The following is a 27,007-nucleotide window of genomic DNA, read 5'->3' on the forward strand; positions in this document are numbered from 1 at the left end:
AAATTGCGGTTAAAACACCTTTCATATACCGGTTTCCTTAAAAAGCAGCAAAAATATAACAAATTCCGTACTCACTCAACATCCAACAATTAACATTAGAACAGTGGAGCTCAATTGATTGCACCTTCGACTCAATTGTGAGTTAATTGCTGTCTCAGTAGCCGTGCTGTAGCCGGAGGACAATGGAAGGTGATTTGTCTAATAGTGTACACTTGTCCAAAATTAATAATAATGCACATGCAGATCTTCACACCCGAATCATTAAATCGTAAGAACCTTAAAAAAAACACTGGCATTTTGCACCTTGTTCGAAAGAAATAGGAGTCAATATCATGTGTCACATAATCGAAAACCACCGATCTGTCAAAGATATCTATGCGCATTATCAATTTTGGAGCACTGTACCTATACAGGGTGAACTTTTATCAGTTGAATACCATCGGCAAACAGCCGGAACGATTTTGAGCAATGTAATTATGTTGACACCAAAATTACCACAATTTATGAAAATACTTAAGTATTTAGAATTTGATAAAAATATTTACGTTTTTAGTTGCTATAAGGGTGTTATCACAAAAACTTAGACAGTATTTAACAGATCTTTACCGCTGTCAAACGCCTACAAAATCTGTCAAATTTCGTTTAAACACTTGTTAAACAGTGTTTAAAGTATTTTGTGGTAACTAGTACACTAATATTCTAATGCGCTCTTTAATGTGGTTCTACCTTTTTTGGCATAAGATTTTTTTGCCTAATCTCGTATTGCATAGTAACGTTTGGTCAAAGTCTCGTTACGCCGAAAATCGTATGGCATAAATCTCGTTTAGTAAAAAGTTATTTCGCATAACATTGTTTAGCCTAATAATGGTATGGCCAAATCTTGAATAGCCTAATAATGCTATGGCATAGGTTTATACAAAGTAATAATATTCGTTTGGCTTTAACTTTGACGGAGCGTCTCCCTACATAGCGCAAACTGGTGCCTTGTATTGTTTCCGCTGTTTGGAAAACGCTCCGCTCCGCTTCGCTGCGCTCCGCTTTGGTTTTGGTGAACATGTGCACCTAACACGCTCCTCCTCGCTTTGCTAGTCGTCGCACCTATTTTTAGGTTTCGATCTCATTGGGTTTGTAATAATTATATTGGTCGTTAACTTTCGATTTTTTGATCATACAATATCGTGATTTTTGGAATGTAGGAGAAAAATACCACAATTTGTACATTTACTACATACTTAATATATTATTTATTAAGATTAGGAGAAACAAGATTATACAAATTTGAGCAAACTAAACTAAGGTGTTTAAAGATTGTGCCTAAAGAGTTTTAGACGAAACGAGCCTTATGCCACATAAGTCTTGGCAAAGTGATGGTTCGGCCAAAAAAGTTTAGACCATACGAGTTATGCGAAATGAGTTTTGGTCAATAAAGATTATGCCAGATGAGCGGAACCCGTTTAATGTACTTTAACATTGCAGACGGCGTAATTAAGCTAGCTTTTTGCGTTTAGGACTAATTTGGTGCTATTGCCACAGGAACTTTTTCATTGCTCGTGAGTGTATTATGGACGACCGAATGGCGTAGTGGTTAGTGACCAGACTACTGAGCCGATGGTCCCGGGTTCGATTCCCGGCTCGGGCATATATTTGTTCTCGGGTCTTGGATGTGCCCGTAAAATGGCAATAAGCCCGCCCCCTATTACATTGGCACTAACATAACACTCTGGCGAAAAGTGGGTGCAGCAATGCACCTCTGCCTACCCCGCAAGGGAGTACATTAGTACAAGGCGTGAGTGCGTGTTTTTTTTTTGTATTATGAAAGTGAATGCATTGAATAATAGACATTAGAAATTTTTTGTCGTTTAGGAGTAATTTGATGATTTTCTTACTGGAAATTTTCATTGCTTTTGAGTGCATTATGAAAATGAATGCATTGAATAATGAGCAGTACCTTAGAAAACTACCAATAATTTGCTATGTTCTTTACAGCTGGATAACATAGGCACGGCAGATAGGACCTACGAGCTGGACGATAAAATAGGTCTTATGAGCCTAGACTTAAAGAGCGTATTCCAACACAAAACTAGAAGTCACATAATGGCGGTTATTACAGAGTAAGTAAACCATTATGACATTATCTCAATTACTATATACAGGCTGTTAAAAAAACGATAGGGTAAGCCAAAAAGGAGTGACTCGGGCGATCATTGTGTAAAAATATTGTCTCCATAGATTCTGATACTAATGTACCTAATTGGTCACATGATATTTTAGTCGAAAACGCATTATTTTCTTTGCGAAATTCCAAACTTTGTAGGTTAAAAGTTGTTGATTGACCCAACGAGTCACCCCCTTTCGGCTTTGTATAGGTACCTATCACTATTGCAAACCCCATTATTTTTACTGATAATTTAAATTTTGTCCAACTAAGTTTACGTTTAAGTTTACCTAACTTCTATCTAATAAACTTTCAGATTATCCCTAAACTACGACAGCGATGCTCCTCTAGACAAAATAGACAAGTTGGACCTGGTTAAGACCAACAAACAATACGTCAGCAGAGGTTACATTGACCCCACTAACGGGATCAGGAACTTGACGCAAGCCGATTTGAGGAACAAAACTTATGAGGTGAGTGTGGGTAATCCTGGCGGGTCACTCTCTAAGGGCCAGTTTATTGATCCATAGTTAACTTTAACCATTAGTCAAGCATGACAGCTGCATATAAATTTTGTTGGTTTTTAAGTAATCATTGATTTGATGAATGATCCTGATTTTTTACCAATGATTGAGTTAACTACGGATCAAAAAACTGGCCCTAAATAAAAAAAAATGGCTGCAATTACCACGACTCTATGTTGTTGTATTAAGTCCCAATTTCGCCACAATGGATAAGACCAATAATAACCAATAACTAAGGATTAAGACGACCGAATGGCGTAGTGGTTAGTGACCCTACCGAGCCGATGGTCCCGGGTTCGATTCCCGGCTGGGCAGATATTTGTTTAAACACAGATATTTGTTCTCAGGTCTTGGATGTGCCCGTAAAATGGCAATAGGCCCGCCCCCTATTACATTGGGACTAACATAACACTCTGGCGAAAAGTGGGTGCAGCAATGCACCTCTGCCTACCCCGCAAGGGAGTACATTAGTACAAGGCGTGAGTGCGTGTGTGTGTGTGTGTGTGTGAACTAAGGATTATGGGTTCACTTTTGACACATGTTGTGTATGGAGATGACGTATAATTGATGAACCAATACCTGGTTACGATCTAACCGACTATGGAAAAATTGGAGCTAAGCGTGCCGATTGCATGACACTTCTCGTTTGTTCGTCGATTTAGAGAGAATCCCTGGACTTTTCGAATTTGTATTGTATTTGTATGTATACCAGCGTGCTATGGAGAGAGCTATGCTTGGGGTTTCTCTGATGGATCGTATCAGAAATGAGGTTATCCTTCAGAGGACTAAGGTTACCGACCTAGCTGTCAAAATATGCAAGCTGAAGTGGCAGTGGGCTGGTCATATCTGCCGAAGAACCGATAACCGTTGGGGTAGACGAGTTCTCGAGTGGAGACCACGAACAGGCAAACGCAGCGTGGGACGCCCTCCTGCCCGCTGGACTGACGACCTTAGGCGGGTGGCGGGTAGTGGTTGGATGAGGAAGGCCGAGGACCGAGTGTTGTGGCGCTCCTTGGGAGAGGCCTATGTCCAGCAGTGGATGATTATTGGCTGATGATGTATACCGAGTAGTTACCAATAATGTTCCCAAAAATTCAAAATTAATATGAAGCGTATTTTGCGGAGTTTAAATAAAGCTGTAAATTTATATCTTATTTAGAGTAATTATCTGCTAATACCCTGTGTAATTTATAGTTTATTATTCTTGGAACCTTTTTATTTTAGATTAAGGACTTAGCTTAACTGAAATATAAATTACTTAGAAAAACGTAGGTACTTAAGTATCTTCGTAGTTCAAGTTTTAATAAAATAAATAATGGTGAGATTTTCTTTGAACATTATTTTGCGTTTTGCTTATGATTGCTTATTAAATTAGTATTTGTTTAGGATAGGCTGAAATATAAACCTCGATAGTTAAGAACACTTTTTTGACCGCCGACGGAAAAATAAGTGTTATAAGTTTAACGTGTGTGTGTCTCTATATATGATCTGTGTATGTGGGTGTATCTGTATGTGGTAGCATAGCTTCCAAACAACTAAACCCATTATTTTTTTGGGTCATAGGTACCTACTTAATGTTACTCAAGTGCTCTTAGCCATATTTAATCAAACTTGGCTAAGCCGTCCAAAAGTTAAGCTACTTTTAGTGTTGAATCTCTTAGTTTTTAACTAACGTGGGTTCATCACGACCCATCACGTCCCCACTGCTGGGACACGGGTCTCCTGCCAATGAAGGAAGGGTTTCGGCCTAGTCCACCACGCTGGCCTAGTGCGGGTTAGTGACCCTAACACAACGCTAACGTACGTTGATTAAGTTACTTTAAATGTAAAAAGTATGTTGTTTTATTTCCAGATCCTCCTCCACATTGCCAGTAAAGGGATAGACGCAGACAACATAGTCCGGAATGCCTCCAAAATACACAGCCTGGACTTCGTGAATCTTTTGAAGTAAGTTTCCAACTCCCATAAAGTTTTAACCCCTGATGTATAAAGAGGGGTGTTATGTTTACAATGCCTGTGTATCTGCCTGTGGTAGCGTAAGCTGCCAAACGGTTCCACCGCTTTTCGTTTTGTTTTTTTGGGCCATAGGTAGTGTTATTCTGAGTGCTGTTAGCCATATTTTGTCTAAATCGGTTGAGCCGTTCAAACAAATCGAAGATCGGTTCAGCTGTTTTTGAACTACGCTACCACAGAGACATACAAATACACTCAGATATACAAACACTTTAAACTTATAAAACCCTCTTTTTCGTCAGGTGTTAAAAACATGAGCAATAGTACATCAAGACCTGCTTTCGAAAACAGCACTTGTAGAAACACCATCACCCTCTCTTTTCCAGAACCATGTCACAACTAGACTACGCGGCTCTCCACAAGTTGTTTGAAGACATGGTCCTAGGCACCAGCTACGACATAGAGACTTCTAGAAACATCTTTCTAGAAGTCTTACCTCATGTCAGGACTAATGCTTGTGCGCTGTTCATCAAGTATCTTGTTATTGAGCAAAAGGTAATTCTATTATATTATCTGTGGGGGTGTATGTGCCCGTATCTGGCTCTCTCGAATGGAACCTTTTTGCGTATCCCCAAGATCGAAACCGAAGCTTGGATCTTCTCCCACCACGCTGGTCCACTGCGCGTTGGTGGGTTTACATTATCTGCATGTGCTAAATCTAGATATGTGGGTTTCCTCATCAAGTTTTCCTGCACTGTAAGAGCGATGGTATACATTGTCTGGTCGGGGCTGAGCAGCTCCGGAAATGCAATCTTGAATGTTGTATCGCAAGACATCACCAATCCTTTTTACAAGCATTGGATATCTGTTCATCAGGACGCGAATCGTAAATGACTGTCTTTTGCAAGTGACTAGTATAACCCTATACATTATATTGGTTATTTGCAAAAGACCTTAGACTTAAATTTTAGATTTTTTATTGTAGCTAGTTTTAAGACAATATGGGTACTGCATTACCTGAAATAAATGACTATTTATTTATTTTATTGTTCTTAAATTCAAAAGCACTCATTGGCGCATGTCTTCATCATGAACCCGCATCTCTGCCGTGAGAAGCGGGAGCTATATCCGACTGAGCTACCATCTCTCTTTACTTTCATAACTTTACGCAAAATTGTACCCCATTTGTTCCAGAGTAAGATCGAGGACGCGACGCTGCTGTCCCTGGTGAGGAAGCTGCCGTTCAACGTGGCCAACCACAGCCAGCAGCTGCTGGAGGAGCTGGAGGTCTTCACCAGGTATGCTATTATACAGTGTGTTGCAAAAAAGGTGTAAGGGGGTGATACTGAACAACTTTTGTTGTACTAGTTTGTATTTGACCCCCTGAGTTACCACCTTTCAGCTTAGTATACCCTTTTTGCAACATCCTGTATTGTATTTGGATGTGTAAAGCCCCCCATGCAATACTCGCACCGCGAGCCGAGACCCGAGCCATACCAATCCTTGACTTGTCGCCAGCGACAATTCCGCGGATTGGCGCGCCCGTAAATGGGAGCCTTAAGTACATACTGGTACAAAGTGCAGGTTTGCACCTGTCCCTCTTGTTTCTACAAGGTAATAACAAACGTTTTCATTTATTGCATTTATTTTGTTATATCTGTAACAATGCTGAGGGTAAATTTCACCAATCGCTAAACGTATTTAAGGTTCATCGCAGCATAACTATCGCAGCCACTTCAAAACCGTTTGAAAGTTTTTCCCAAAACGCCCTCTTCAAGCTAATTCAATTTTTTATAAACTACTTCCCAATACCCAGTCCGATTGTGAGAGATGCCCCTCATAGTATTATTATTAACTATAAAGTACTTAACCCTAACCCACAGGCTAGGTCTAGACTTCTCCGAAGACATCAGATATGCGGGCATCCTTAGTTTCGCCACACTGGTCTACAAGGCGGCAGAAGTGAGAAGAGTCAAACAGGACTACTTCGACAATATCGTCGTCAAGTACTTCAGGATGTATAGCGGTGAGTTTGTAAAAACCCCCTGCATTCAAAACTAAGTGCCAATTTCTCCATAGTCGGTTAGAGCATAACCAGGTATTAGTGGTTGACTTTTGACACATCTGTCAATAACTTTATATGGAGATGACGTATAATTAATTAATAATGCCTGGTCGGTTACATAACCGACTATGATGATTGGCACTAAACCGATTTTCATTAAACATGGCTAAAAACCCTCGAAAATCAGTTCAGCCGTTTGAGAACTTCACTACCACAGTCAGCTACACACACACACAGATATACAGACATGTTAAACTTACAACACCCTCTTTCGAAGGGGTTATTTACGCCAGCTATGTGTAAACCGGAACTAGAACTCGGTAAAATAACAAAAACCAGTGCTGCGATCACAGGATTCGATACCATTTTCGAATCTACACAAACATATAGAAAAAGTACAGTATCGTCAACTGTCACTGTCAAAATGTAAGGCAAATTTGTCAGTTTCAAGAGTAGCATTTGTTTTTTTTTATATGTTTGTGTAGATTCGAAAATAGTATCAAATCCTGTCATCGCTGCACTGTTTCAGTATTCCGATAGAACTATTTAGAATGCACCGACTATTTCCATCTAGAACAATGGAGTCACTTCTTATTCCACTCGCTTCTCGTTTGTATAAAAATTCTATCGAACAAAGTTAATGCCCGAACAAACTTTGCGAAACTATGGCTTGCAATAGAGTACCAACGACAAGAAGGCTTACTTGGCAATGGGTAAAATATGAGCCTGTAGAATTGGCTCTAATATTCAGCATTTAGCACCTAACTAGTTATTACAACTATAATTACCTATTACATCGCACCCATCTACTATCATTTGTTTTTTATTTTTCGTTTGCGTCCATCAAAAATTACTTACACCATAATCACGTTTCTCTTCTCGGCATCTCCTGTATTCATCTTAAGGGTCGGCAATAGGCAATCGAGGGTTGGCATTGTCATAGAATTATGTAGTAAATGATGCTTTACAGCCTTGAAAAAAATCACACCGGTAGTCGAAGAGTCTAGCTAGGTGCTGAATCATTCGAATTTAAGTAAAAGCTTATGGATAACTGTAAATTAAATTCAGAATATGACGAAAAATCAGTATATGACACTCCCGTATTGTAACAACTGTGTCGTAATCATCAAGAATTTTCATATGTTTTTTATCATATTATAAAGTTAAAGGCTTGGACTAGGCGCTAAATACCTTGTTTTTTAATAAACACACACTTATTTTGTGTAAATTAATCCCAAACTTGAGCAATTTTTTCCCTCAAATCTTCATACAAATATCTATGGCGGTTTTCTGTGTTATAAAATCATAAACACAAGTGACGTTTGACTCAGTTGGCCGCTGGCCTCCAAAGAAGGGTCACGTCGGTTTAGGCAGCACTGACAGCTCGCGATCTTATCGTGTACAGATACAAAATCACTGCACATTGGTTGTCATTGCACTTTTTCAACTTTTATGACACCAACATAATTTGATTTGAAATTGAGGAAGCATAATTCTTCCAGTATATTCAATACATTAAATTAAATTAGATAGTGTGCAATATTCTCGTGACATTACAGTCTCGTAAAGGTCTGATGAGGAGCAGGAATATAGCGAATGGATCTAAGTGATGACAATACGCACGAACATTAGGTTAGGGATCAAAAATACAGTCTCTTGGTGCTGGTTGAGGTATGGTCTCGTGAGGATCTGATGAGGGCAGTAACACGGTGGTGGCTCAATTTTATTTCAAAGATGTTAATAGCTAAAAGCATCGGGCTATTAAGTATGTTTTTCAGAGAGAGAGAAAGAGATTTTATTTTTCCTCTGGATGTGTTAGGTTTACTGGGTTTACTAAGTTCATTCTGTTAATGGCATCAAGTTGTTATGTGTTCATAAGTAATAATTATTTATTAACAAAATGCTGTTGGTTCTCCACGAAAATGTAAAAATAAAATAAATAAAAATAAATTCGTAACTAACGTAATAAATATAATAAATAATTCGTAATAAATTCATAACTCCATAAACGGCGGAGTAATCGGTGAACATACATAAAAAAATATAAAAAAAAAAAAAGATCCCGACGAATTGAGAACCTCCTCCTTTTTTTGAAGTCGGTTAAAAAAGGATACACATCAAAATAACTGGAAAAAATATAAGCCCCAATTTACTTGTGTGGGACAGGGAGTACCATAATATTTTTTTTGGGTTACTCCCCATCTATGCGAAATATCAGCTTGATATCTTTACCCGTTTCTGAGAAAAAGGGCGGTGACAGACGGACAACAAAGAGATCCTATAACGGTTGCTTTTTTTCTTTTGACGTTCGAAACCCTAAAATTAAGTAAAAATATTATGCTGCTACCAAAAAATGTACTTACAGGTATTGAAAAAGCGGTATATAGTACTAAACAAATTATAAACAAACAAAAAACCCGACTGCACGCTAAAAATATGAAAACAAGTCCCAATGTTAATGGAAAGTATCGTAGGCGGGGACCAGCAGAGGGTTCACCATTTAGCTGAATGTTACTTAGAAAACGGCCTTGAGTGGCGGTCAAGTTGGTCCCCGCCTGCGATACTTTCCATTAACATTGGGACTATTCTATTCTATTCTCTGTGGGGGTGTAAGTACCTGCACCTGGCTCTCTCGAGTGGAACCTTTGTGCATATCCCCAAGGTCTAAACTGCCTTCCTAAGCTTGGACCATTTCCCACTACGCTGGTCCACTGCGGGTTGGTGGGTTCACATATCTAGACGTGCTAAATCTAGATATGCAGGTTTCCTCACGATGTTTTCCTTCACCGTAAGAGCGATGGTATACATTGTACTTAAGTTAAAAGAACTCATTGGTACATGTCAGCGCCGGGATTCGAACCCGCATCTCTTGATTGAGAAGCGGGCGCTTACCCGACTGAGCTACCACCGCTCTATTAACATTGGGACTTGTTTTCATGTTTTTAGCGTACAGTCGGGTTTTTCGTTTGTTTATAATTGTATTTTTTTATTTGTAACTTTTTAGTTGTTTTTATTTTATGAAATTTTACGTCAGTAGTTCATGATCATTTTTTATTTCAATAATTTTGGTGTTGTTATTTAAATACCTTCAATATGCATATTTTTATAATGTGAAAATCAAGCCCTTTCATTTGATACCTTACACGGCAAAGTTGAATTATTATTTTTTCGATCATCACGTTATGTCCTCTAGAGGGCGCTATGTTCATTTTAATGGAACGTCACATAGCCTATAACCATCGCGTCATCAATACGCTTTTAACAATACCTCATACATCAAAATCTATCAAGCCGTTTAGGCTACAGGAGGGAACAAAGAAACAGACAAACATACATACATACAATCAAAAAACATTACCCTCCTCTTTCGGCAGTCCGGTAAAAAGGAGTAAGACAGGGGGTCATTCTGAACTTTTGCTCTACGAGTTTTGGAAATTAACTTTGTTGGACATGTGACTTTTTACCATGGAAAACGTTGTACAGAATGACCCCTTGAGTCATCCCCTTTTGGCTTAGTATAGCCCTTTTGCGACACTATGTATTTACTTTGCTTTGTCGTCGGGGTTCAGTTGGCTGGAGAATGCCCGAAACTTATTATCTACACTTTAATACTTGTAGTTACCTTTCTACAAGTAAATACCACATTTGTTTGAGAAAGCTAATCGGGTTCCGAGTATAGAGTAAAGTGGCACCCTTATTAATTTCTACTCTTTCCTGGTGCCTACCAGTGTAAGTAAGAATTATACTTACTTACCCTAAAATCACCCAAAATGTACTTGAACATAATTGTCAATAAAGTTGGCGAGTAAAAGTTTATCGACCCACTGTGCAAACTTACATGTGTGCGTGTCACTGCGTGTGCTGTGTGAAGAGCATTGAAAACCCAAAATTGGCGCGGCACGTCACCCTGTACGGGCCCTTAAAGCAAGCGTCTACCTATCGGTATCGTACATGTATATGTATATGTTTATCGCACCAAACGGATTGTCATAAATGTACACGGAGAAACGGCATCGGCAATGCCGATGAAGTGGACGCACTTGTGTGAATTTCTATTCAAATAATACTGAATGCGATGCGTCCGTTACGAATGATGCCGAAAGCTGGACGCTTACATAAAACTTACACTATAGTCATATTCTCTTCTCCATTCCCTGTGTCCAACTTAACCAACAAAAATACGTCGGCTTACCTATAACAAACAAAAATGTACCCCGCTGATTCTTTTGTCTACAGATTGCCCTCAATACATAGACCGGCTGGTCTGGCTGCAAGGTTTATCTAACATCCAGTATTCAATAGAGAACTACATGTGGACTGTCTATAACAATGCCTCTTTCGATCGCCATGAACGGTTCTGGGCTATATTGGCTACGACCCCCGTTTTTGCTCCTACGGTTTGTATTTTTTACTAAAATAAATATTGATAAAGGCTTATGTAAAAGCGATTAAGCATCCACCTATCGGTTTCGTACGTATAGCACCTAACGGATTTCTATAAATGTAGCGTCGGCAATGCCGATGAAGTGGACGCACTTGTGTGATTTTCTATACAAAGAATACTGAATGCGATACGTCCGTTGCTTACGATGCCGAAAGGTGGACGCTTATCTTAAGCACACACATACACAATGGACAACATTTCAAAAAACTAAAGCTGCTATAAATCGAAAACCATTTCGAGATTTAGCTCTAAAGGCCACAAAAAAAATGTTTTTGTATTTTTTGGATGTATCATTTTCGAGAAAATCATAAAATAGTAAAAAAGTGCTGATGACGTCATGCATCAGGTGCGATGCATTTTGATGATCAAAGCCCATAGATTTAAAAACAAAGTAACTGTCACTTTCATTTTTGATTGACGTTGACGTTTTATCGTGACGTTGTTGTTTATTTGGGTCAATTTCATTAATTCTGTTCTGACACTTTCTGACTATTTTTTTTATTTATTATTATGAGATGACCTCTATATAATATGTCCCAGAGCATGCCACCGCCTACACAGTTGAAAAAATGCTTCTGCTTATTTTTTTACATGATAAGTACCTACTTTCCATCATCAGAAATATCAATGTCATTTGAAAATGACCCATTTGTTGGTTGGCATGTAAACAAAATTTAAATGTCACTTGTCAGTGTCATTTATGTTTTTTTTCGAGACTCAGGCAATAGACAAAAATAAAAATTGAGCCTAATATGTGACGTCACTTCCGGTTTTAAAATAATTAACTTTAAAGTTAAAAATAACATGCAAAAATTAATGTATATACAAAATAAAAAAATACGGGTTCACTAATTTTCTATAAACTTTCCGAATAACTAATAAAAATATAGGGTAAAGAAAATGAAATGTTGTCCATTACACATACACAGTTACTGACTCGAAGTTTATTAAGAAAATCCGTTCAGAATATTATGTTAACCTCCCAACAATCACTTTCTCGACATCACCATAGGTTAACTGGTAGAGAATGCTACTAGTATTAATTTCAACTTTGTACTATGATTTTATGTGCAATATATTTATTTTATAACAATAACAGGGTTACGCAGCGACCTGGCACATCCTCATGAATGAGAAAGAGCACATCCAGATCAGGATCGCGGCTCTCCACTCCATCCTCAGCTCCAAGATCCGCCCGAGCGAGCTGCTCTCCATCCACAACTACATACTCGGGTGTAAGGACCAGCAGCTGAAGAGGTTCTGGTACACCACCGTCAAGAGTTTGGATAGCAGCAAGACGTATAATGGATATCGGGTTGCGTAAGTTTGTGGACTTATTTTGTGTAGGGTCAATGAGGTCTGGCTGATATATTCAAAGGGTTAGAACTTAGATGAGCAGCACCATCACGATATCACAAAACAGCATTTCTATAGTTCATAATCATCATCATAATATTCAAAACCCGTCACATCCACACTGCTGGGGCACGGGTCTCCTTCAAGGGAAGAGTTTTTAGCGCTAGTCCACTAGGCGGGCCTAGTGCGGGTTGGTGGACGACAAGCAAGTTATGCTGAAAGAGCTTGCGAGTAAGTGGTAAACCCGACTGTTCGATGTTTTCAAGCTGCTCGAAGACTTCAATGATCATCAGTAACGATCACGGAAGATAGCTCGATCGACCACGGAAGCTTCAAAGTTCATTATAAAACTTAGCACAAATCATTTAAATTGACCAATATAGGGTAAGATTGGTTACGCATACCCACCCAAATAACAAAGGCTATCCAAAAAGCATTATATTAAAACTTTACATACAGTGAAACTATAAAGTCCTGAAATTAAATGAGGGCACTGCTATCTTTCATGTAGCAACCCTATATAGCGAAACATAACTGACTTTGATACTTGAAATTTTGCCTGTTAACTTCCTACCTATTTATGTATTTTAAAAACAACTTACCATCCACAAAAAAGCTCTTAAACGCTAGAAGGTGTTAATAATTATGAAGGCTAATAGTGAAACCAATAAATATTTATTTAGATAACGTTATTACAACTGCATAAAAAAACTGGATCTATTGACGAAGGGCACACATAGTAAAGACATCAATTTCTCTTTTTGGACGGCCAGATCTGTTTCTTCCAGGAGTTAGAAATAATCCATATTTTGCCCTCTTTGGCACGCTGGTCCGATATAACTATAAAATAAAATAAAAAAATCTTTTTGAGTTACACAATGCCCCCCAAATTCACACAATGTGAATTTAGTAAGTAAACAAACATATATCTTCAAGTATCAAAATGTTAAGGTTTGACTCAACTGAAACCAGATGAAACCTACAATCAGTGGTATGTAAACAATGTTCGACTTGGGCTCTAAACCTAGGTTTATCGATAAATGAAGCGTTGGTACTAATAAAAAATGAGTTATTACAATTTGTACAATGCTACATACCCGTCATAGACGCTGTACGAGCTTAAACATCCTCCAAATTGGCTTGATGTTCCGCTAAACATTGTATTAAAACTCGATAAATAACTTCACTAGCTTGACTACGAATATTTTTCTTCATCTTCCTAATTGCAACCAAGCCTAAATTGTTGCTTTTATCTAGATTATCCTTATAATTAATAAGAAAATTCAAAAAAACAGCCAACCCCCTATTGACATAAACAATTGTTATGACTTTTATGTTTCTTTTCTAATGGTGCCAGGCTCCTGAAAATTTTAGTTCCTCAAACATTAATTTCAGGACTTTATATTTTCACTGTATCTTCCAGGTCCAACTACATCCCGTTCCTCACCAACCAAGTGAACAACCCGGACTCCAAGTACTGGGCAACCGGGAACCACATCGTGGGAACCTACGACGAGGAGACGGCGACGGGGGCCATGCTGCAGCTGCTGAGCGTGGGCGACCCCGCCAGCGGGCTGCCCGCGCTGCTGCAGCTCCGGGTCAAGACTGTCAGCGAGCTGATGGCTACCAGCGATGTTGGGGTAGGTTTTGAGGTTATTCAGTGTTTAGGATCTTGGAGTACTTACTGCACCTAAAGACGTCACGACGCCGCCTCGATTCTTGCAGTGAGCGGAACTACTTTGAACTAAACCACTTTTGCCATGTAGAGCAGTGACTGATAATTTAATGCACTATTCAAACCACATAAAAGTACCTACATTGTCTTCATCCATCTGAAATATCTATTGTCTACTTGGCAAGAAATACTAATCAATACATTCATCCTTTTTACAAATAATAACAAACTGACTGCTAGGCATAACAGGAACTTAACGGAAACTACTAGATAAGCGTAGAAACATAAAACTAATTCAGCATTTTCTCTCACATCCTCATGCAGATATTCATAAAAGCGGAGGGCGTGGCCACCAACATGTTCCAGAAGATCCACAGCATCAGCTCCGAGGAGCTGGACGTGGGCCGGCTGGTGGAGGTGCTGAGGAAGATGAAGGTGCAGACTGTGACGCCGGAGAAGGTAAGGTACAGGTTGGAGCAAACTCCTGAATGCCTGGTGCAAAAATGGTATACGCTGAGTTGCAGAAAGGGACTTTAAGCTAATGTCTTCATACATAAGCCCACGACTGTAATCCCTGAAGGGTTAGTCGGTTTTCGCTGTACATTTGTTCTCACAGGATAGGTACGGCACGTATCGCCGTTCTTTAATGAGTACAGTGCACTTTGGGTACAGATCTAGAATCTAGATGACGTGCAGGTTTCCTCAATATGTTTTTTTTTCACAGTAAGGTTTATAAACATACGAACTTATTGTAGGCTAGGCAACATAAGGCTTTTACAAGGGATAAAATACAACTCTAAATATTTAAATAAATCATATATAATTATCTACTGTTTATACACTCACGGGAAATGAAAAAGTTCCACTCACAAAATTCTGACACCAAACGACCCCAATTTTTTCAAAGGTAAAACTAACAAAATATTATCGTTTTAAGTTGGTTATGTATCCTGAGGCTCTGTTAAATGTACTGTAACGTTGCAGAAGGAGTTAAAAAGATAGCCTTTTCTGTTTAGGAGTAATTTGATGCTTTTATCAGTGTAACCTTTTCATTAGCCATGAGTGTATAGGTAATTATTTTTCTAAAAGGTAACATGAACTTTCCTCCTGATTAGTAGTAGGGACCTAGGTATAGATAACGAATAACGATAACGCCTGTCCTGTATTTCTAATGTTTCGTAAGGGGAAATTATTAATTTGGCACTTTTCCATACCTATCGATTTTCTTGTGATTCGTTCTCTATATACCGCAATAAAGAAATATTAGAACCTTCTTCAGTTGTGATTACACAAGATATTTACACAAGATATTTATTATTCTAGAGAAACCTGAAAAATTACTTTATCTTGACAAAAAGTGAAGAATTTAAGTTGTGGTTAGTGCAGTTATCGCACCGATACTCAGGGGCGTATTTAAAGATTTCGCGCCCTGGGCTGTTGTAGTTTTCCGCCCCACCAAGGAATGAAAGAAAACCAAAAGAGCAGCTAGTGTAGAGTACCTACCGATCTACATAAATGTATAAGAACATTGTGGTGATAGATTTGCATAGATAATAATATCTTCCGAACAAAATTAATGATTTTTCTGCATAGACGAGTAGTAGGTACATTTTAGAACGTTTAGAAATAAACTTGTACAGAGCGACTGAGTGAGGCAATTTCTTTTTTCTTTAGATATCCTTCAAAAAAATACATAGGCGGAAAAAATATACTATTCCACCGGTTCAGAAAAGAACAAAGGCCGGCTTTCATACTTAAAAAATCCAGCGCTGCTCGTCACCAAAATACCTCGGAGTGACCCTGGATAGATCCCTCACATACAAAACCCACTGCCAAAACACCAAGAAAAAAGTCAGTTCCCTGAGTTCCCGAAACAACCTTCTGCTGCGACGGCTTACGTCTACCAGCTGGGGCGCCTCTCCGCAAGTTCTACGAACAAGTAGCCTAGCACTCTGCTTCTCAGCCGAATTTGCCTGCCCCATATGAACAAGATTCCCATTCCTCAAAGCCTGAAGACAAAAGTCTTCAACCAGTGCGTCCTGCCAGTGATGACGTATGGTACAGAGACGTCGACAGACGGTAGGACTGGTCCATCGATTTAAAGTCGCTCAGCGTGCTTTGGAGACAGCTATGCTTGAGGTTTCTCTGATGGATCGTATCAGAAATGAGGTTATCCGTCAGAGGACTAAGGTTACCGACACAGCTGTCAAAATATGCAAGCTGAAGTGGCAGTGGGCTGGTCATATCTGCCGAAGAACCGATAGCCGTTGAGGTAGACGAGTTCTTGAGTGGAGACCACGAACAGGCAAACGCAGCGTGGGACGCCCTTCTACCCGCTGGACTGACGACCTTAGGCGCGTAGTGCCGGTAGTGGTTGGATGAGGAAGGCCGAGGACCGAGTGTTGTGGCGCTCCTTGGGAGAAGCCTATGTCCAGCAGTGGATGATTATTGGCTGATGATGATGATGATGATATGGGCAAGGTACACGCATGCTAGAGAAGTAGATATTGCTCTTAACGACACTGTTCGTATAGTAACGGGATGCCTCAAACCGACACCGCTCTAGAAAGTCTACTCTCTGGCTGGGATAGCACCCCCTAGCATACGGCGAAAAGTGGCATGTTCTGTTGAGAAAGCCAAATAAGAAGCGACTCCAGACATCCACGGTGAGTAATCACATACTGCCGCCCTTCCCGCCTTAAGAGCCGCAAAGCGTTTCTAAATAGTGAGGTGTCCTTAACGGATGAAAACACACAAAACGCAGGGCTAAAAGCAGCCCCAGGATCCTTTCCTACGTCTTGCTCCCGGTAACAGTCTCCCCTGGCACATTTGGAAGACTCTAAATCGTAGCGAGCAGAGGTAGGCTGCTGCAAGGCCAATCTTTGCAAGTGGGGCTATACCGTTGGTACCAACCTATGCGACTATGTGGTACCGCCCCCTGAATATGGAGCATTTACTCTCCTGTACCCTGTGCCCTTCCACCTGCACTCGGGAAGACTTACTCCAGGCCAACCAGAATGCTATCAAAGATGCTTCTTTTTGGTCTGGACAAATTTAAAAATTCGCATGTTCACTGACATGAAAGAAGAAGTCTAGTGTGTACCTAGGTACCTACCGACCTACATAAATGTATAAGAACAAATGCTAATCTATCACCACACGTGATAGATTTGCATAGATAATGATATCTTCCGAACAAAAACAAAAGATTTTTCTGGATTTCTATCCAGAGTACGTTTTAGAACGCTTAGAAATAAACTTGTGCAGGGCGACTGAGTGAGGCAATTATTTTTGTCTTTAGATTTCCTTTAAAAAATACCGAGGCGGAAAAAAATAGACTATTCCAACGAAGGCTGGTCAACATGTGGAAAGATGGCTCAGGGCCGTTCTAGGCTTACGACCTAAAATATTGTTCTGTACTTTTTTAATCCTCCAACCTAAAGTCTAAGGGCGGCCTGTAGGCCGCCCCTGGGCCGCCCTTCGCCGCCTGCCGCCCCGGGTTTTAGCCCTTTTAGCCCTAGGGTAAATACGCCCCTGCCGATACTCCGTCTACCGTAAGCTAAAGTGACCCCTCTTGGAAAACTTCTAAATAGCGAAAGTTTCTCACGAAGTTTGATTGGCTTTTTTTCAGGTCCACATTGAAATAGTTCTAAAGATCCACGACAAGACGGTGTACGCGACGCATTTCAACCAATCACGGTTCGACAGCTGGAACGGGGAAGACTGTGAGTATCTTCTTGAGGGAACTCATCAAAATCTCATCAGCCGTGTTACTGGAGTCGTTGACTAGTAACTACATTGCAAAGTAAAGTAAATATAATCGATAAGAGTGACTACAGTCGTTAGAAACGTTGCAATGTAAAGTAAGCATCATCGATAAAAATGAAATAACGGATACGGAGAAAACGGATAGCCCGTTCTGCCCCCGTATTTTGTAACTCCGAGTGGGATTGGTTGTTATAAAATGGCTGTCAACGTAGAGCATTATCAATTAATACCTATTTTTTACTGACTAACGAGTCTGATTTCAAAAAAAAATATGTTGTATTGTAAGGATAGATTATAAATATTACGCTTGGTTGTTCACGTCCAAAAAGTTACAAAATACAGGGGCTGAAAGCGTTATATTGTACAATCATGCAAACTTAAAGCTAAAAGCATTTTCAACCAGTTAAGACGCGAGCAGTAAAAGGTTATTTATCTTCAAGTAATGAGTTTTCTTTCTTGCAGTGACAAAATCAATCGAAGACTTCCTGCGATTTGGCAGCCACATCAACCAACAAGTGGTCTATTATCCGTTCCAACTCGACGCCAACATCCCGACTGAACTAGGTAAGATGGCAATTGTAATACCTTCCTCTTCATGCACTAGCTAGCAATCGTCCACTTCTGGCAGGCAAGGGTACGTTTACACTGGTGGCTAAAGACGCATTATAGCTTAGGGTACGTTTACACTGGTTACTAAAACGGCACAATATTTTCTTCGCGGCTAAAATTTATTATCTTAATGGCGGCTAGTTCGTTAGTGACTTAAGATTTGAAGAAGTAATTTATAAAGCGATTTTACTTAATAACCGTAAGTCTACGACTTTGTTTTATTATTTTAAATATACCCTCTTTTTATTGTACTGTGTTTACGTATAAAATTAATTTATGAATTAATCATTGATATTTAAACTGTTACCCTCGTGAGCATTTTTTCAATTCAAGGATTTTGTAATTTGCCCATTTAAACTATCTATACAACAAAATGTAGCACCCTGTATATGTCCTCCACAATTCCCAGGCACCCCGGTCCGGCTGCAGACGGCGCTGGTGTCATTCTCCTCCGTGCGGGGCAACCTCACCGCGCCCTCCACCCACGACCTGACCTGGAGGAACGATCTGCACTTCAGGTACGATTCAGACAGATATGACCAACAGCCAGGTACTGTTAGACAGATATGACCAACACCTAGACACCGTGAGACCGTTAGACAGATATGACCATCACTCAGGTACTGTTAGACAGATATGACCAACACCCAGGTACTGTTAGACAGATATGACCAACACCCAGGTACTGTTAGACAGATATCACCATCATTGAGGCACCGATAGACAGATATGACTAGCACCTAGACAACGATAGACAGATATGGCAAACACCCAGGTACCGTCAGACAGATATGTTCTGACTATCATTTAGGTACCGTTAGACAGATATGATCAACACTCATGCACCGTGAGACAGATATGACCAACACTTAGGTACCGTTAGAATGATATGACAAATACCCAGACAGAGAGATATTACCATCACTCAAGCACCGTTAGACAAATATGATCAACACCCAGGCACCGTTAGGCTCAGTACAGACGGTCCACTGACACTCCATGTAGTTCTTGACATTCCATTGTACTTATGTTCATATATATTGTTTCTAAGACTGTCCTTACATTCCAGATACCAAGGCACAGCAGTGACCTCCCTCAGTACGGACGGTCCGCTCCTGCAGTCGGAGCACACGGCGCGCGTCCAGCAGTCCGTCGTGGCGCACGTGCCCATGAAGTTCGAGGTCTTCTTCTCACCCATGACGAGGAGTTTTGAGTGAGTTATGATAGCATTGGCCGATAATTAATCTGTCTAAATCTCTCTCTCTATAAGTCTGTCGCTGACTGCCAAAGATGAGCGGGACGTACCTACGAGTATATGAGTATACAATGTTTGTATTCACTCACTCACGCTCATTCATTGCGCGGCTTTGAGAGAGAGAGAGAAAATCAAATCAAATTAAATCAAATACATATTTATTGCCATAAATATAACATGTTACAGTAAGATGTTACGTAGGTACACAACACATTATGGACACAATGTCATTTTACCCATGGGTGTAGAAATATAATTGTTTAAAATTAAATAATATTTACCTACATTATTTACAATAGACCAATGATAAAAATTAATAACATTACATTTACAATTCAATTGGATAATTCAATTCAAAATAGATTTAACAATTTATAATTATAAATACTAATGGAATTATTTAATATTATAAGTTATAAGTAGGTCCTATACCTATTCACATTTAAACTTCAGAAATTCATTGAGGCTGTAGGGACTGAGAACGACGGAGAATTTTTGACACGTCTTGACGTACGTGTCTTGAGCCCCATGCTAGGTATACCTACTTATTCAAGCTCACACAGGCATGCGTCGCAGCACGCATACGTACCTATAATTACCCATACATACCAGAAACAAAACTTTTTCTTTCTTGCGACGCAATGTGTGATTGTCTTCCTTACTTTGACTTACTTATTCTTTCTTAAGCAATTTTTCAATGATACCTATATAATTATTTTACCTCAGATTAAGATGGCCGAACCCAACTGCCCAGAACGCCGGGCTGGCGATGCACTCCCGGGCCCAAATCGCCATGGAGTCCCTGAAGGGGAAAGACACGTATACCATCAGCGCTGCGGAGACACAAACACTCGTAAGTTAAAGTGCCAGCAGGTAGCTGACGACTTGAGGTTGCATTAAGGTCACCGTACATATAAGCGTAACGTAATTGGGGGGACATCTCACACACGGCCATCCGATTCCAAACTAGGCAGAGCCTATAATATGGGTATCGGACAGCTGAAATATCTACACAAATACATAGAGAGTATACAAATATCTGACTTTAAACAAAAATCTGCCCCAGCCGGGAATCAAACCCGGTACCTTCGGCATAGCAGTCAGGGTCACTAACCACTACACCATTCGACCGTCGTTAAAAGGATCGGCTCTTTTTCTTCTGTCTACCATTAGAACGCCTGGTTGACATAAAAAAAAGCTTTATGCTTACATGTGGTGAGACGCTTAGATGGGGATGAGCGACTTGTTGCTAGCTTCCAAATGTATCCCATAATTAAATAATGGTATTTCTTGCAACAAAAAATACATAGAAATACAGGCTTAAATTCTATGCACTATTATGGCAAAAGGATCAGACCTAATCAATGTATTGCAGCGCATTTTCATCAGCAGTAGGTATGAAGTAAGCAAGCACACAACAAAATATGTATGTTGTTGAAAACAACAAAATATTCCATAGATTTTCCTAATTTCTCTTTTGTTTACCAGCTATCGATGAAACCGCGGTTTTTAGGTAAACCGACACAGATAGGTAAAATTAAATTTTGTGTAAAATCAACAGATGGAGAACTTTTAGCTAAATTAAACGTAAACATGTTTTGGACAATCTGTGGGCATCTCTACGAACCGGTATCCGTTTTGTATTTTATATTTTACTTGTAGGTACCTACTAACCATTTGAGGATGAGGCGTATTTTTAACCGACTTCAAAAAAAGGAGGAGGTTCTCAATTCGTCGGGAACTTTTTTTTTTTAATGTATGTTCACCGATTACTCCGCCGTTTATGAACCGATTTTGAAAATTCTTTTTTTGTTGTATTGGGTTGTTAAAATAAAACCACCCGGATAATTGCAAATAAATTTGCGAACAATGAAAAAGTTCCACCTGCCTTTGCCGTTCCATATGTAATAAATAAATATGTGGGGACATCTCACACACGGCCATCCGACCCCAAGCTAGGCAGAACCTGTGTTATGGGTGTCGGACAGCTGATATATCTACACAAATACATAGATAGATAGATACTAAATATAAATATCAACACCCAAGACCCGAGTACAAATATCTGTCTTTAAACAAATATCTGCCCCAGCCGGGAATCGAACCCGGGACCTTCGGCATAGCAGTCAGGGCCACTAACCACTACGCCATTCGACCGTCTATCCATGTCACTGGAACTTTTTAATTGCTTGCGAGTGTATTCATGTTTGCACGTAGCGTCGTAGTTTAATTTACTGGTAGCGAAAGCTTATCGTGAAATATCGTGAGGTTAAATAGTAAATCAGTCAATCCAAAAGGAACCCTTCGCTTAAAATGTACGGATTTAAATCGTTTTTGTCGGTCAAATTAATGTAAATTTATTACCTACTGCTGAATTAACTACTTAACATACCTGGAGGTGGAAAATTTAACTGAATAGCTTATTACAACTATAGAAATGTCTGATTGATCACTTCTGAATGATGTCTGCAATATTGCGATCACCTTTGTCATTAGGCCTCTATATACCTACATAAATATTTTATGCCATTATTTAATTGGTAAGATGCTTTTTCTATTAAAATGTGTTACAGGATGATGAGACGGGTCTGTTCTTCGACTGCGATCGGCCGATGACGATGGCAGAGCTGATTGAGAAATTGCTAGCGTCAAATACTGCGAGTTATGAGTAAGAACTACTTTCAGGTTTATTAGGTATTTTGTATTTTTCCATAGGAAAGTCCGGAAAGAAAAGTTGGTAGCCTATGTAATCCAGGCTGTAAGCTTTCTTTATTTATATAGGTAAAATTTATAATTCGCCATTTGGCCGTAAAAAAGAGTATGAAATTCACTACAAATACACTTAATCACCATTCAAGACGTGGAAATCCACTACTGGCCATGGACTCTCTTCAAGACTGGATAGATTTCCCGTAATCTCCACTAATGGTAGATTGGAGATATAAAACTAAAATTTATTTTAATACCTAACACCTAAGCGAATCTAATGTAGAAGCAGTGAAACAAAACTTTGACTAAGGGTCACTTTTACCAAACGACGTATTTAAAATTGTATTTAAATCAAATTTTAAATACATTTTGTACTAACTGACATACGTTTGACAGGCTAAATAAATACGTTTAGCGTTTGGTGAAATTCCACCTAACCTCCTGACCCCGAGAGGTATAAATGTATGCACTGTTCTTAAATTTAAAAAAAAAAAAATTTAACTACTGAACTGTTTTGTCACTTTGTCAAAGAACAAATTGTTTAAGGGATAGGTACTTTATAAAACTTTAAAGGAATAACAGGGATACTCCATAAAACTTTTAATATAGGTATTTTTAAACTATATATTATATTTTTTTTCAATGTCCTACTCATAGCACGCCAGGTGTCAGGAGGCTAAGTATCATTTGATCCATCTTCGAAAAAAGAAGTTGACTCTCAAATTCGACCGATTTTATTTTTAATGTTTGTCCACCGATATCTTTACCAGTTATGGACCAATCTATTATTTTTTTCATTCCCTGCAGCTTCCTGACAAAACTCCGCCCATCAGTCCTACTCCTCAACGGCCTTCTCCTGTTGTCGGCCCCGCCCTCCGGCTCGTGCGGGCTGGTGGTGGGCGGGCGGAAGCCCAAGGCCGAGGACACGATGCTGAAGCTGCTGGTCCACTGTGAGGAGTTGAGCCTGATCCCTGATGAGAAGGTCATCGCGAGGGTCGCCAACCATTTGGTTTACAGGTGATTTTCTTAGGTCCAATTTTAGTGAAGCTTACGATGTATTGAAATGCATAAAATTACGAATAAAAATACAATTAACAAATAAATACTGCAATGTTATACCTAACTGCATACAAGCAGTGTGCACCGTGCAGGTAGATAGAAAAAAAAAACACGCACTCACGCCTTGTACTAATGTACTCCCTTGCGGGGTAGGCAGAGGTGCATTGCTGCACCCACTTTTCGCCAGAGTGTTATGTTAGTCCCAATGTAATAGGTGGCGAGCCTATTGCCATTTTACGGGCACATCCAAGACCCGAGAACAAATATCTGTGTTTAAACAAATATCTGCCCCAGCCGGGAATCGAACCCGGGACCATCGGCTCAGTAGTCAGGGTCACTGACCACTACGCCATTCGGTCGTCATGTAGATAGCTAGGCAGGTAGATAGGTAGGCAACATTATAAAATTATATGTAGCATCTAGAAATCTACAAAACCTATGTTTAACACTGTTAACCACTCGTTAAACCGGGTTAATTATTGTTTTGTAGTTATTTCATTATAAGTAATTAATGGTCAATAATAAAAACTCACGAGCGATGAAAAAGTTTCTCCTGCCATTGACGTTCCATATATCACTCACTTTTTCATTGCTCGTGAGTGTTCTATTCTATTTCTATTCTATTCTCTGTGGGGGTGTAAGTACCTGCACCTGGCTCTCTCGAGTGGAACCTTTGTGCAAATCCCCAAGGTCTAAACTGCCTTCCTAAGCTTGGACCATTTCCCACCACGCTGGTCCACTGCGGGTTGGTGGGTTCACATATCTAGATGTGCTAAATCTAGATATGCAGGTTTCCTCACGATGTTTTCCTTCACCGTAAGAGCGATGGTATACATTGTACTTAAGTTAAAAGAACTCATTGGTACATGTCAGCGCCGGGATTCGAACCCGCATCTCTTGTTTGAGAAACGGGCGCTTACCCGACTGAGCTACCACTGCTCGTGAGTGTATTTTCGCTGATTAGACCCCATCCCTTTTCCCCAACACCCTGTACATTTCACTCCCTTTCAGCGAAAACCGCCCCAACGGCGAAGTATTCCTGAACGTGAGCAGCCTGGCCCAGTTCGAGAGCGTCGGCGGCAACGCCACCTTCGACCTGCAGGTGTCGGGGGACCAGCCCTACGCTGATGATGACCATCCCAAGAGGTGGAAGGTAAGGGACAAACTCTTAAAAAAAAGGCAAAAGCAAAAGGGAAAAAATTTCTTGTTGCAAAAGAGGCTCATTTTAAACAAAGCTTTATAAACAAATCTGGAAATTTGTGACAAAATACCACTACATTGTTATCAACAAAGTTTCAAGAAAAATATCTTTGTTTGCAAATTTTCAGAAGCTTTAGTACAAAATTTGTTTAGTATGGTGACGTGACTCACTCACCCCTTTCGGCTTACTATAAGTACTACTATACTTGTTACTTTTACAATACCCTGAAGAGTCTATGCCATAAGTTTGAACATTTGAAACTAGGTACAAGACCAAACGTTTATTGGTAGGTGTAAATGTAAACCAACAAACGTAATGCAGTGCAACTGTAAACGAATTACATTGCGCCATCTTGCAAGCTTGCAACAGTTGCAACTTGCAATCTACTTAATTTATATGTCACTCAGTTTAAGTAACGCCACAGTTGCTGCTACTGGAATTAAAAACTAAGCTAATTTTAATAATCTAAACTCTACGTACATACATACATATGAGTATTGTCAAAACATTTTCATTACAGATTGGTTTAAAACAACAAGACGTATCACACGGGCCAATAGACCAAGACATCACACCCAACCCTGTATCCTACGACGGCTACTTGACTTTGACCTTTACTGCAGACGAGAAGGTGGAAGGAAGCCAGTTCCTAGTCCAGTACAAGGGAGCCCCGAACGATAAGGTCGATAATGGCTTGGAGAGATATTTTGAAGTGAAATTGAGTGGAAGTAAGGTACGTATTTAAATGAATACTGTACTACTTACAGGATTGCATTTTATTATGAATTCTAGTAAACACACTTCATACAGTAATATGTAAGTATATATTATATAGGTGTAAGGTGTATACTAAACCGATTATTTTTTTATCTATAATATATATTCTATTTTTTTATATATAATGTTTCAATTTCTATTTTTTTTGTCTAAACGGATACTTATGTAAGTCTTTTTATGCTGGAATTCTCATGAAAAAACTTTTGAAAGCGAGTTCGAGCTGGTAGTTTATTTAGCAAAATGTTTGTTTTAAGGTAACAAGCGCCCACTTCTTGGTATCGTACGCAACGAACGCATCATTCAGATGAGATTCAAAACTCGATTCTGAATCCGGAGTGAGTTTTCAAATTGGCATTCTGTGATTTCTGTAGACACATCGAATTTCGAGATTTTGACAATTAATGTATGAGATGACATGTAATGTCATTACTGTTCGAACGTGAAGTGAAAGGTGAAGAGAGAATGAAGTGATGTTTGATTTTACAGAATCGCAATGCAGTATCCTTTGTATAGAAATTCACACAGTGCGTCCATTTCGTCCGCATTACTGACGCCGTTTCTCCATAAATATATGAAAAACCGTTTGGTGCGATACGTACGATACCGTTATGTAGACCTTAAAACAAACATTTTGATATTTTTACGCTGACTACCAACCCTTCCACTTGCAACACAAAAAAAAACTTCCAGAACCACCCCATAACCGCTTAGCTTTTACCGACAGTGGCCTAAACCTCTCCAACACACTTTCAACTTTATCCCAAACTGACTTGAGGTTCAAAATCGCTGAAACATTTTAACTTTTCTATCAGTTTAATGGTTAAACTAATCTGTTCGTTGGTTTCAGTTGCCAAGGCTCGAGGTTCTGGCGGAGAACGGGCTTGGCTCTCATCCAGCCCTGGGCCAGGTGTTGCGGAGTTTTGAGCAGGACCCACTCAATGTCACCGCCGTTGTGAAGGTCAGTTGCTGATGAGGATAAAAGATGAGCCTTTAGAATATTTGAATCACTTATACAGGAAAAAAAATAAAAAAATACAGAATGTTGCAAAAAGGGTATACTAAGCCGAAACCTACATGTGCAGCATGTTATATCTAAACCCGAAACTGAAATCAGGATTTCAAAATTCGCGAAAAAAAAGTCATTCTCCATGGCAAAAAGTCACGTGACCAACTAAGTTTCTATGAAAAATTCTATTTTTTTTCGCGAATTTTGAAATTCACATACATGCTGCACATGTAGGTTTCGGCTTAGTATACCCTTATTGCAACACCCTGTAAACAGTGTAAACAGCATGCGTAGTGCGAGCTTAAACACTGTCCAAGCATTGATTAGATTGCGGAAAGATGGTATTTACAGTCGATTGGACTGTGATGAGAATCTGCAATAGTAAGTACACGTCAAGTTTTGCAAATATTGCTATATCGTTGTTTTCGTGGCAAAACTCTGCTATTTGCTC

The 27,007-nt window shown here is 39.5% G+C and overlaps 1 protein-coding gene across 2 annotated transcripts in view; it reads left to right on the forward strand.

The window, feature by feature from the left end:
* The window catches only part of LOC105390424, a 36,941-nt gene that overhangs the window by 4,041 nt on the left and 5,893 nt on the right, over positions 1–27,007 (forward strand). For both annotated transcript variants that reach the window (XM_048629962.1, XM_048629963.1), the window contains exons 7-26: positions 1,987–2,111; positions 2,472–2,628; positions 4,532–4,626; positions 5,019–5,187; positions 5,827–5,930; positions 6,516–6,658; positions 10,934–11,094; positions 12,241–12,461; positions 13,921–14,137; positions 14,497–14,631; positions 17,804–17,897; positions 18,403–18,504; positions 18,959–19,067; positions 19,619–19,762; positions 20,531–20,657; positions 22,378–22,472; positions 23,321–23,530; positions 24,584–24,725; positions 25,294–25,506; positions 26,398–26,508. In XM_048629962.1, coding sequence (XP_048485919.1) covers positions 1,987–2,111; positions 2,472–2,628; positions 4,532–4,626; positions 5,019–5,187; positions 5,827–5,930; positions 6,516–6,658; positions 10,934–11,094; positions 12,241–12,461; positions 13,921–14,137; positions 14,497–14,631; positions 17,804–17,897; positions 18,403–18,504; positions 18,959–19,067; positions 19,619–19,762; positions 20,531–20,657; positions 22,378–22,472; positions 23,321–23,530; positions 24,584–24,725; positions 25,294–25,506; positions 26,398–26,508 — 2,874 coding nt within the window. The remainder of the gene's footprint in view (positions 1–1,986; positions 2,112–2,471; positions 2,629–4,531; positions 4,627–5,018; positions 5,188–5,826; positions 5,931–6,515; positions 6,659–10,933; positions 11,095–12,240; positions 12,462–13,920; positions 14,138–14,496; positions 14,632–17,803; positions 17,898–18,402; positions 18,505–18,958; positions 19,068–19,618; positions 19,763–20,530; positions 20,658–22,377; positions 22,473–23,320; positions 23,531–24,583; positions 24,726–25,293; positions 25,507–26,397; positions 26,509–27,007) is intronic.

Source organism: Plutella xylostella, chromosome 24 (genome assembly GCF_932276165.1).
Source record: "Plutella xylostella chromosome 24, ilPluXylo3.1, whole genome shotgun sequence".
NCBI classification, from domain to species: Eukaryota; Metazoa; Arthropoda; class Insecta; order Lepidoptera; family Plutellidae; genus Plutella; species Plutella xylostella.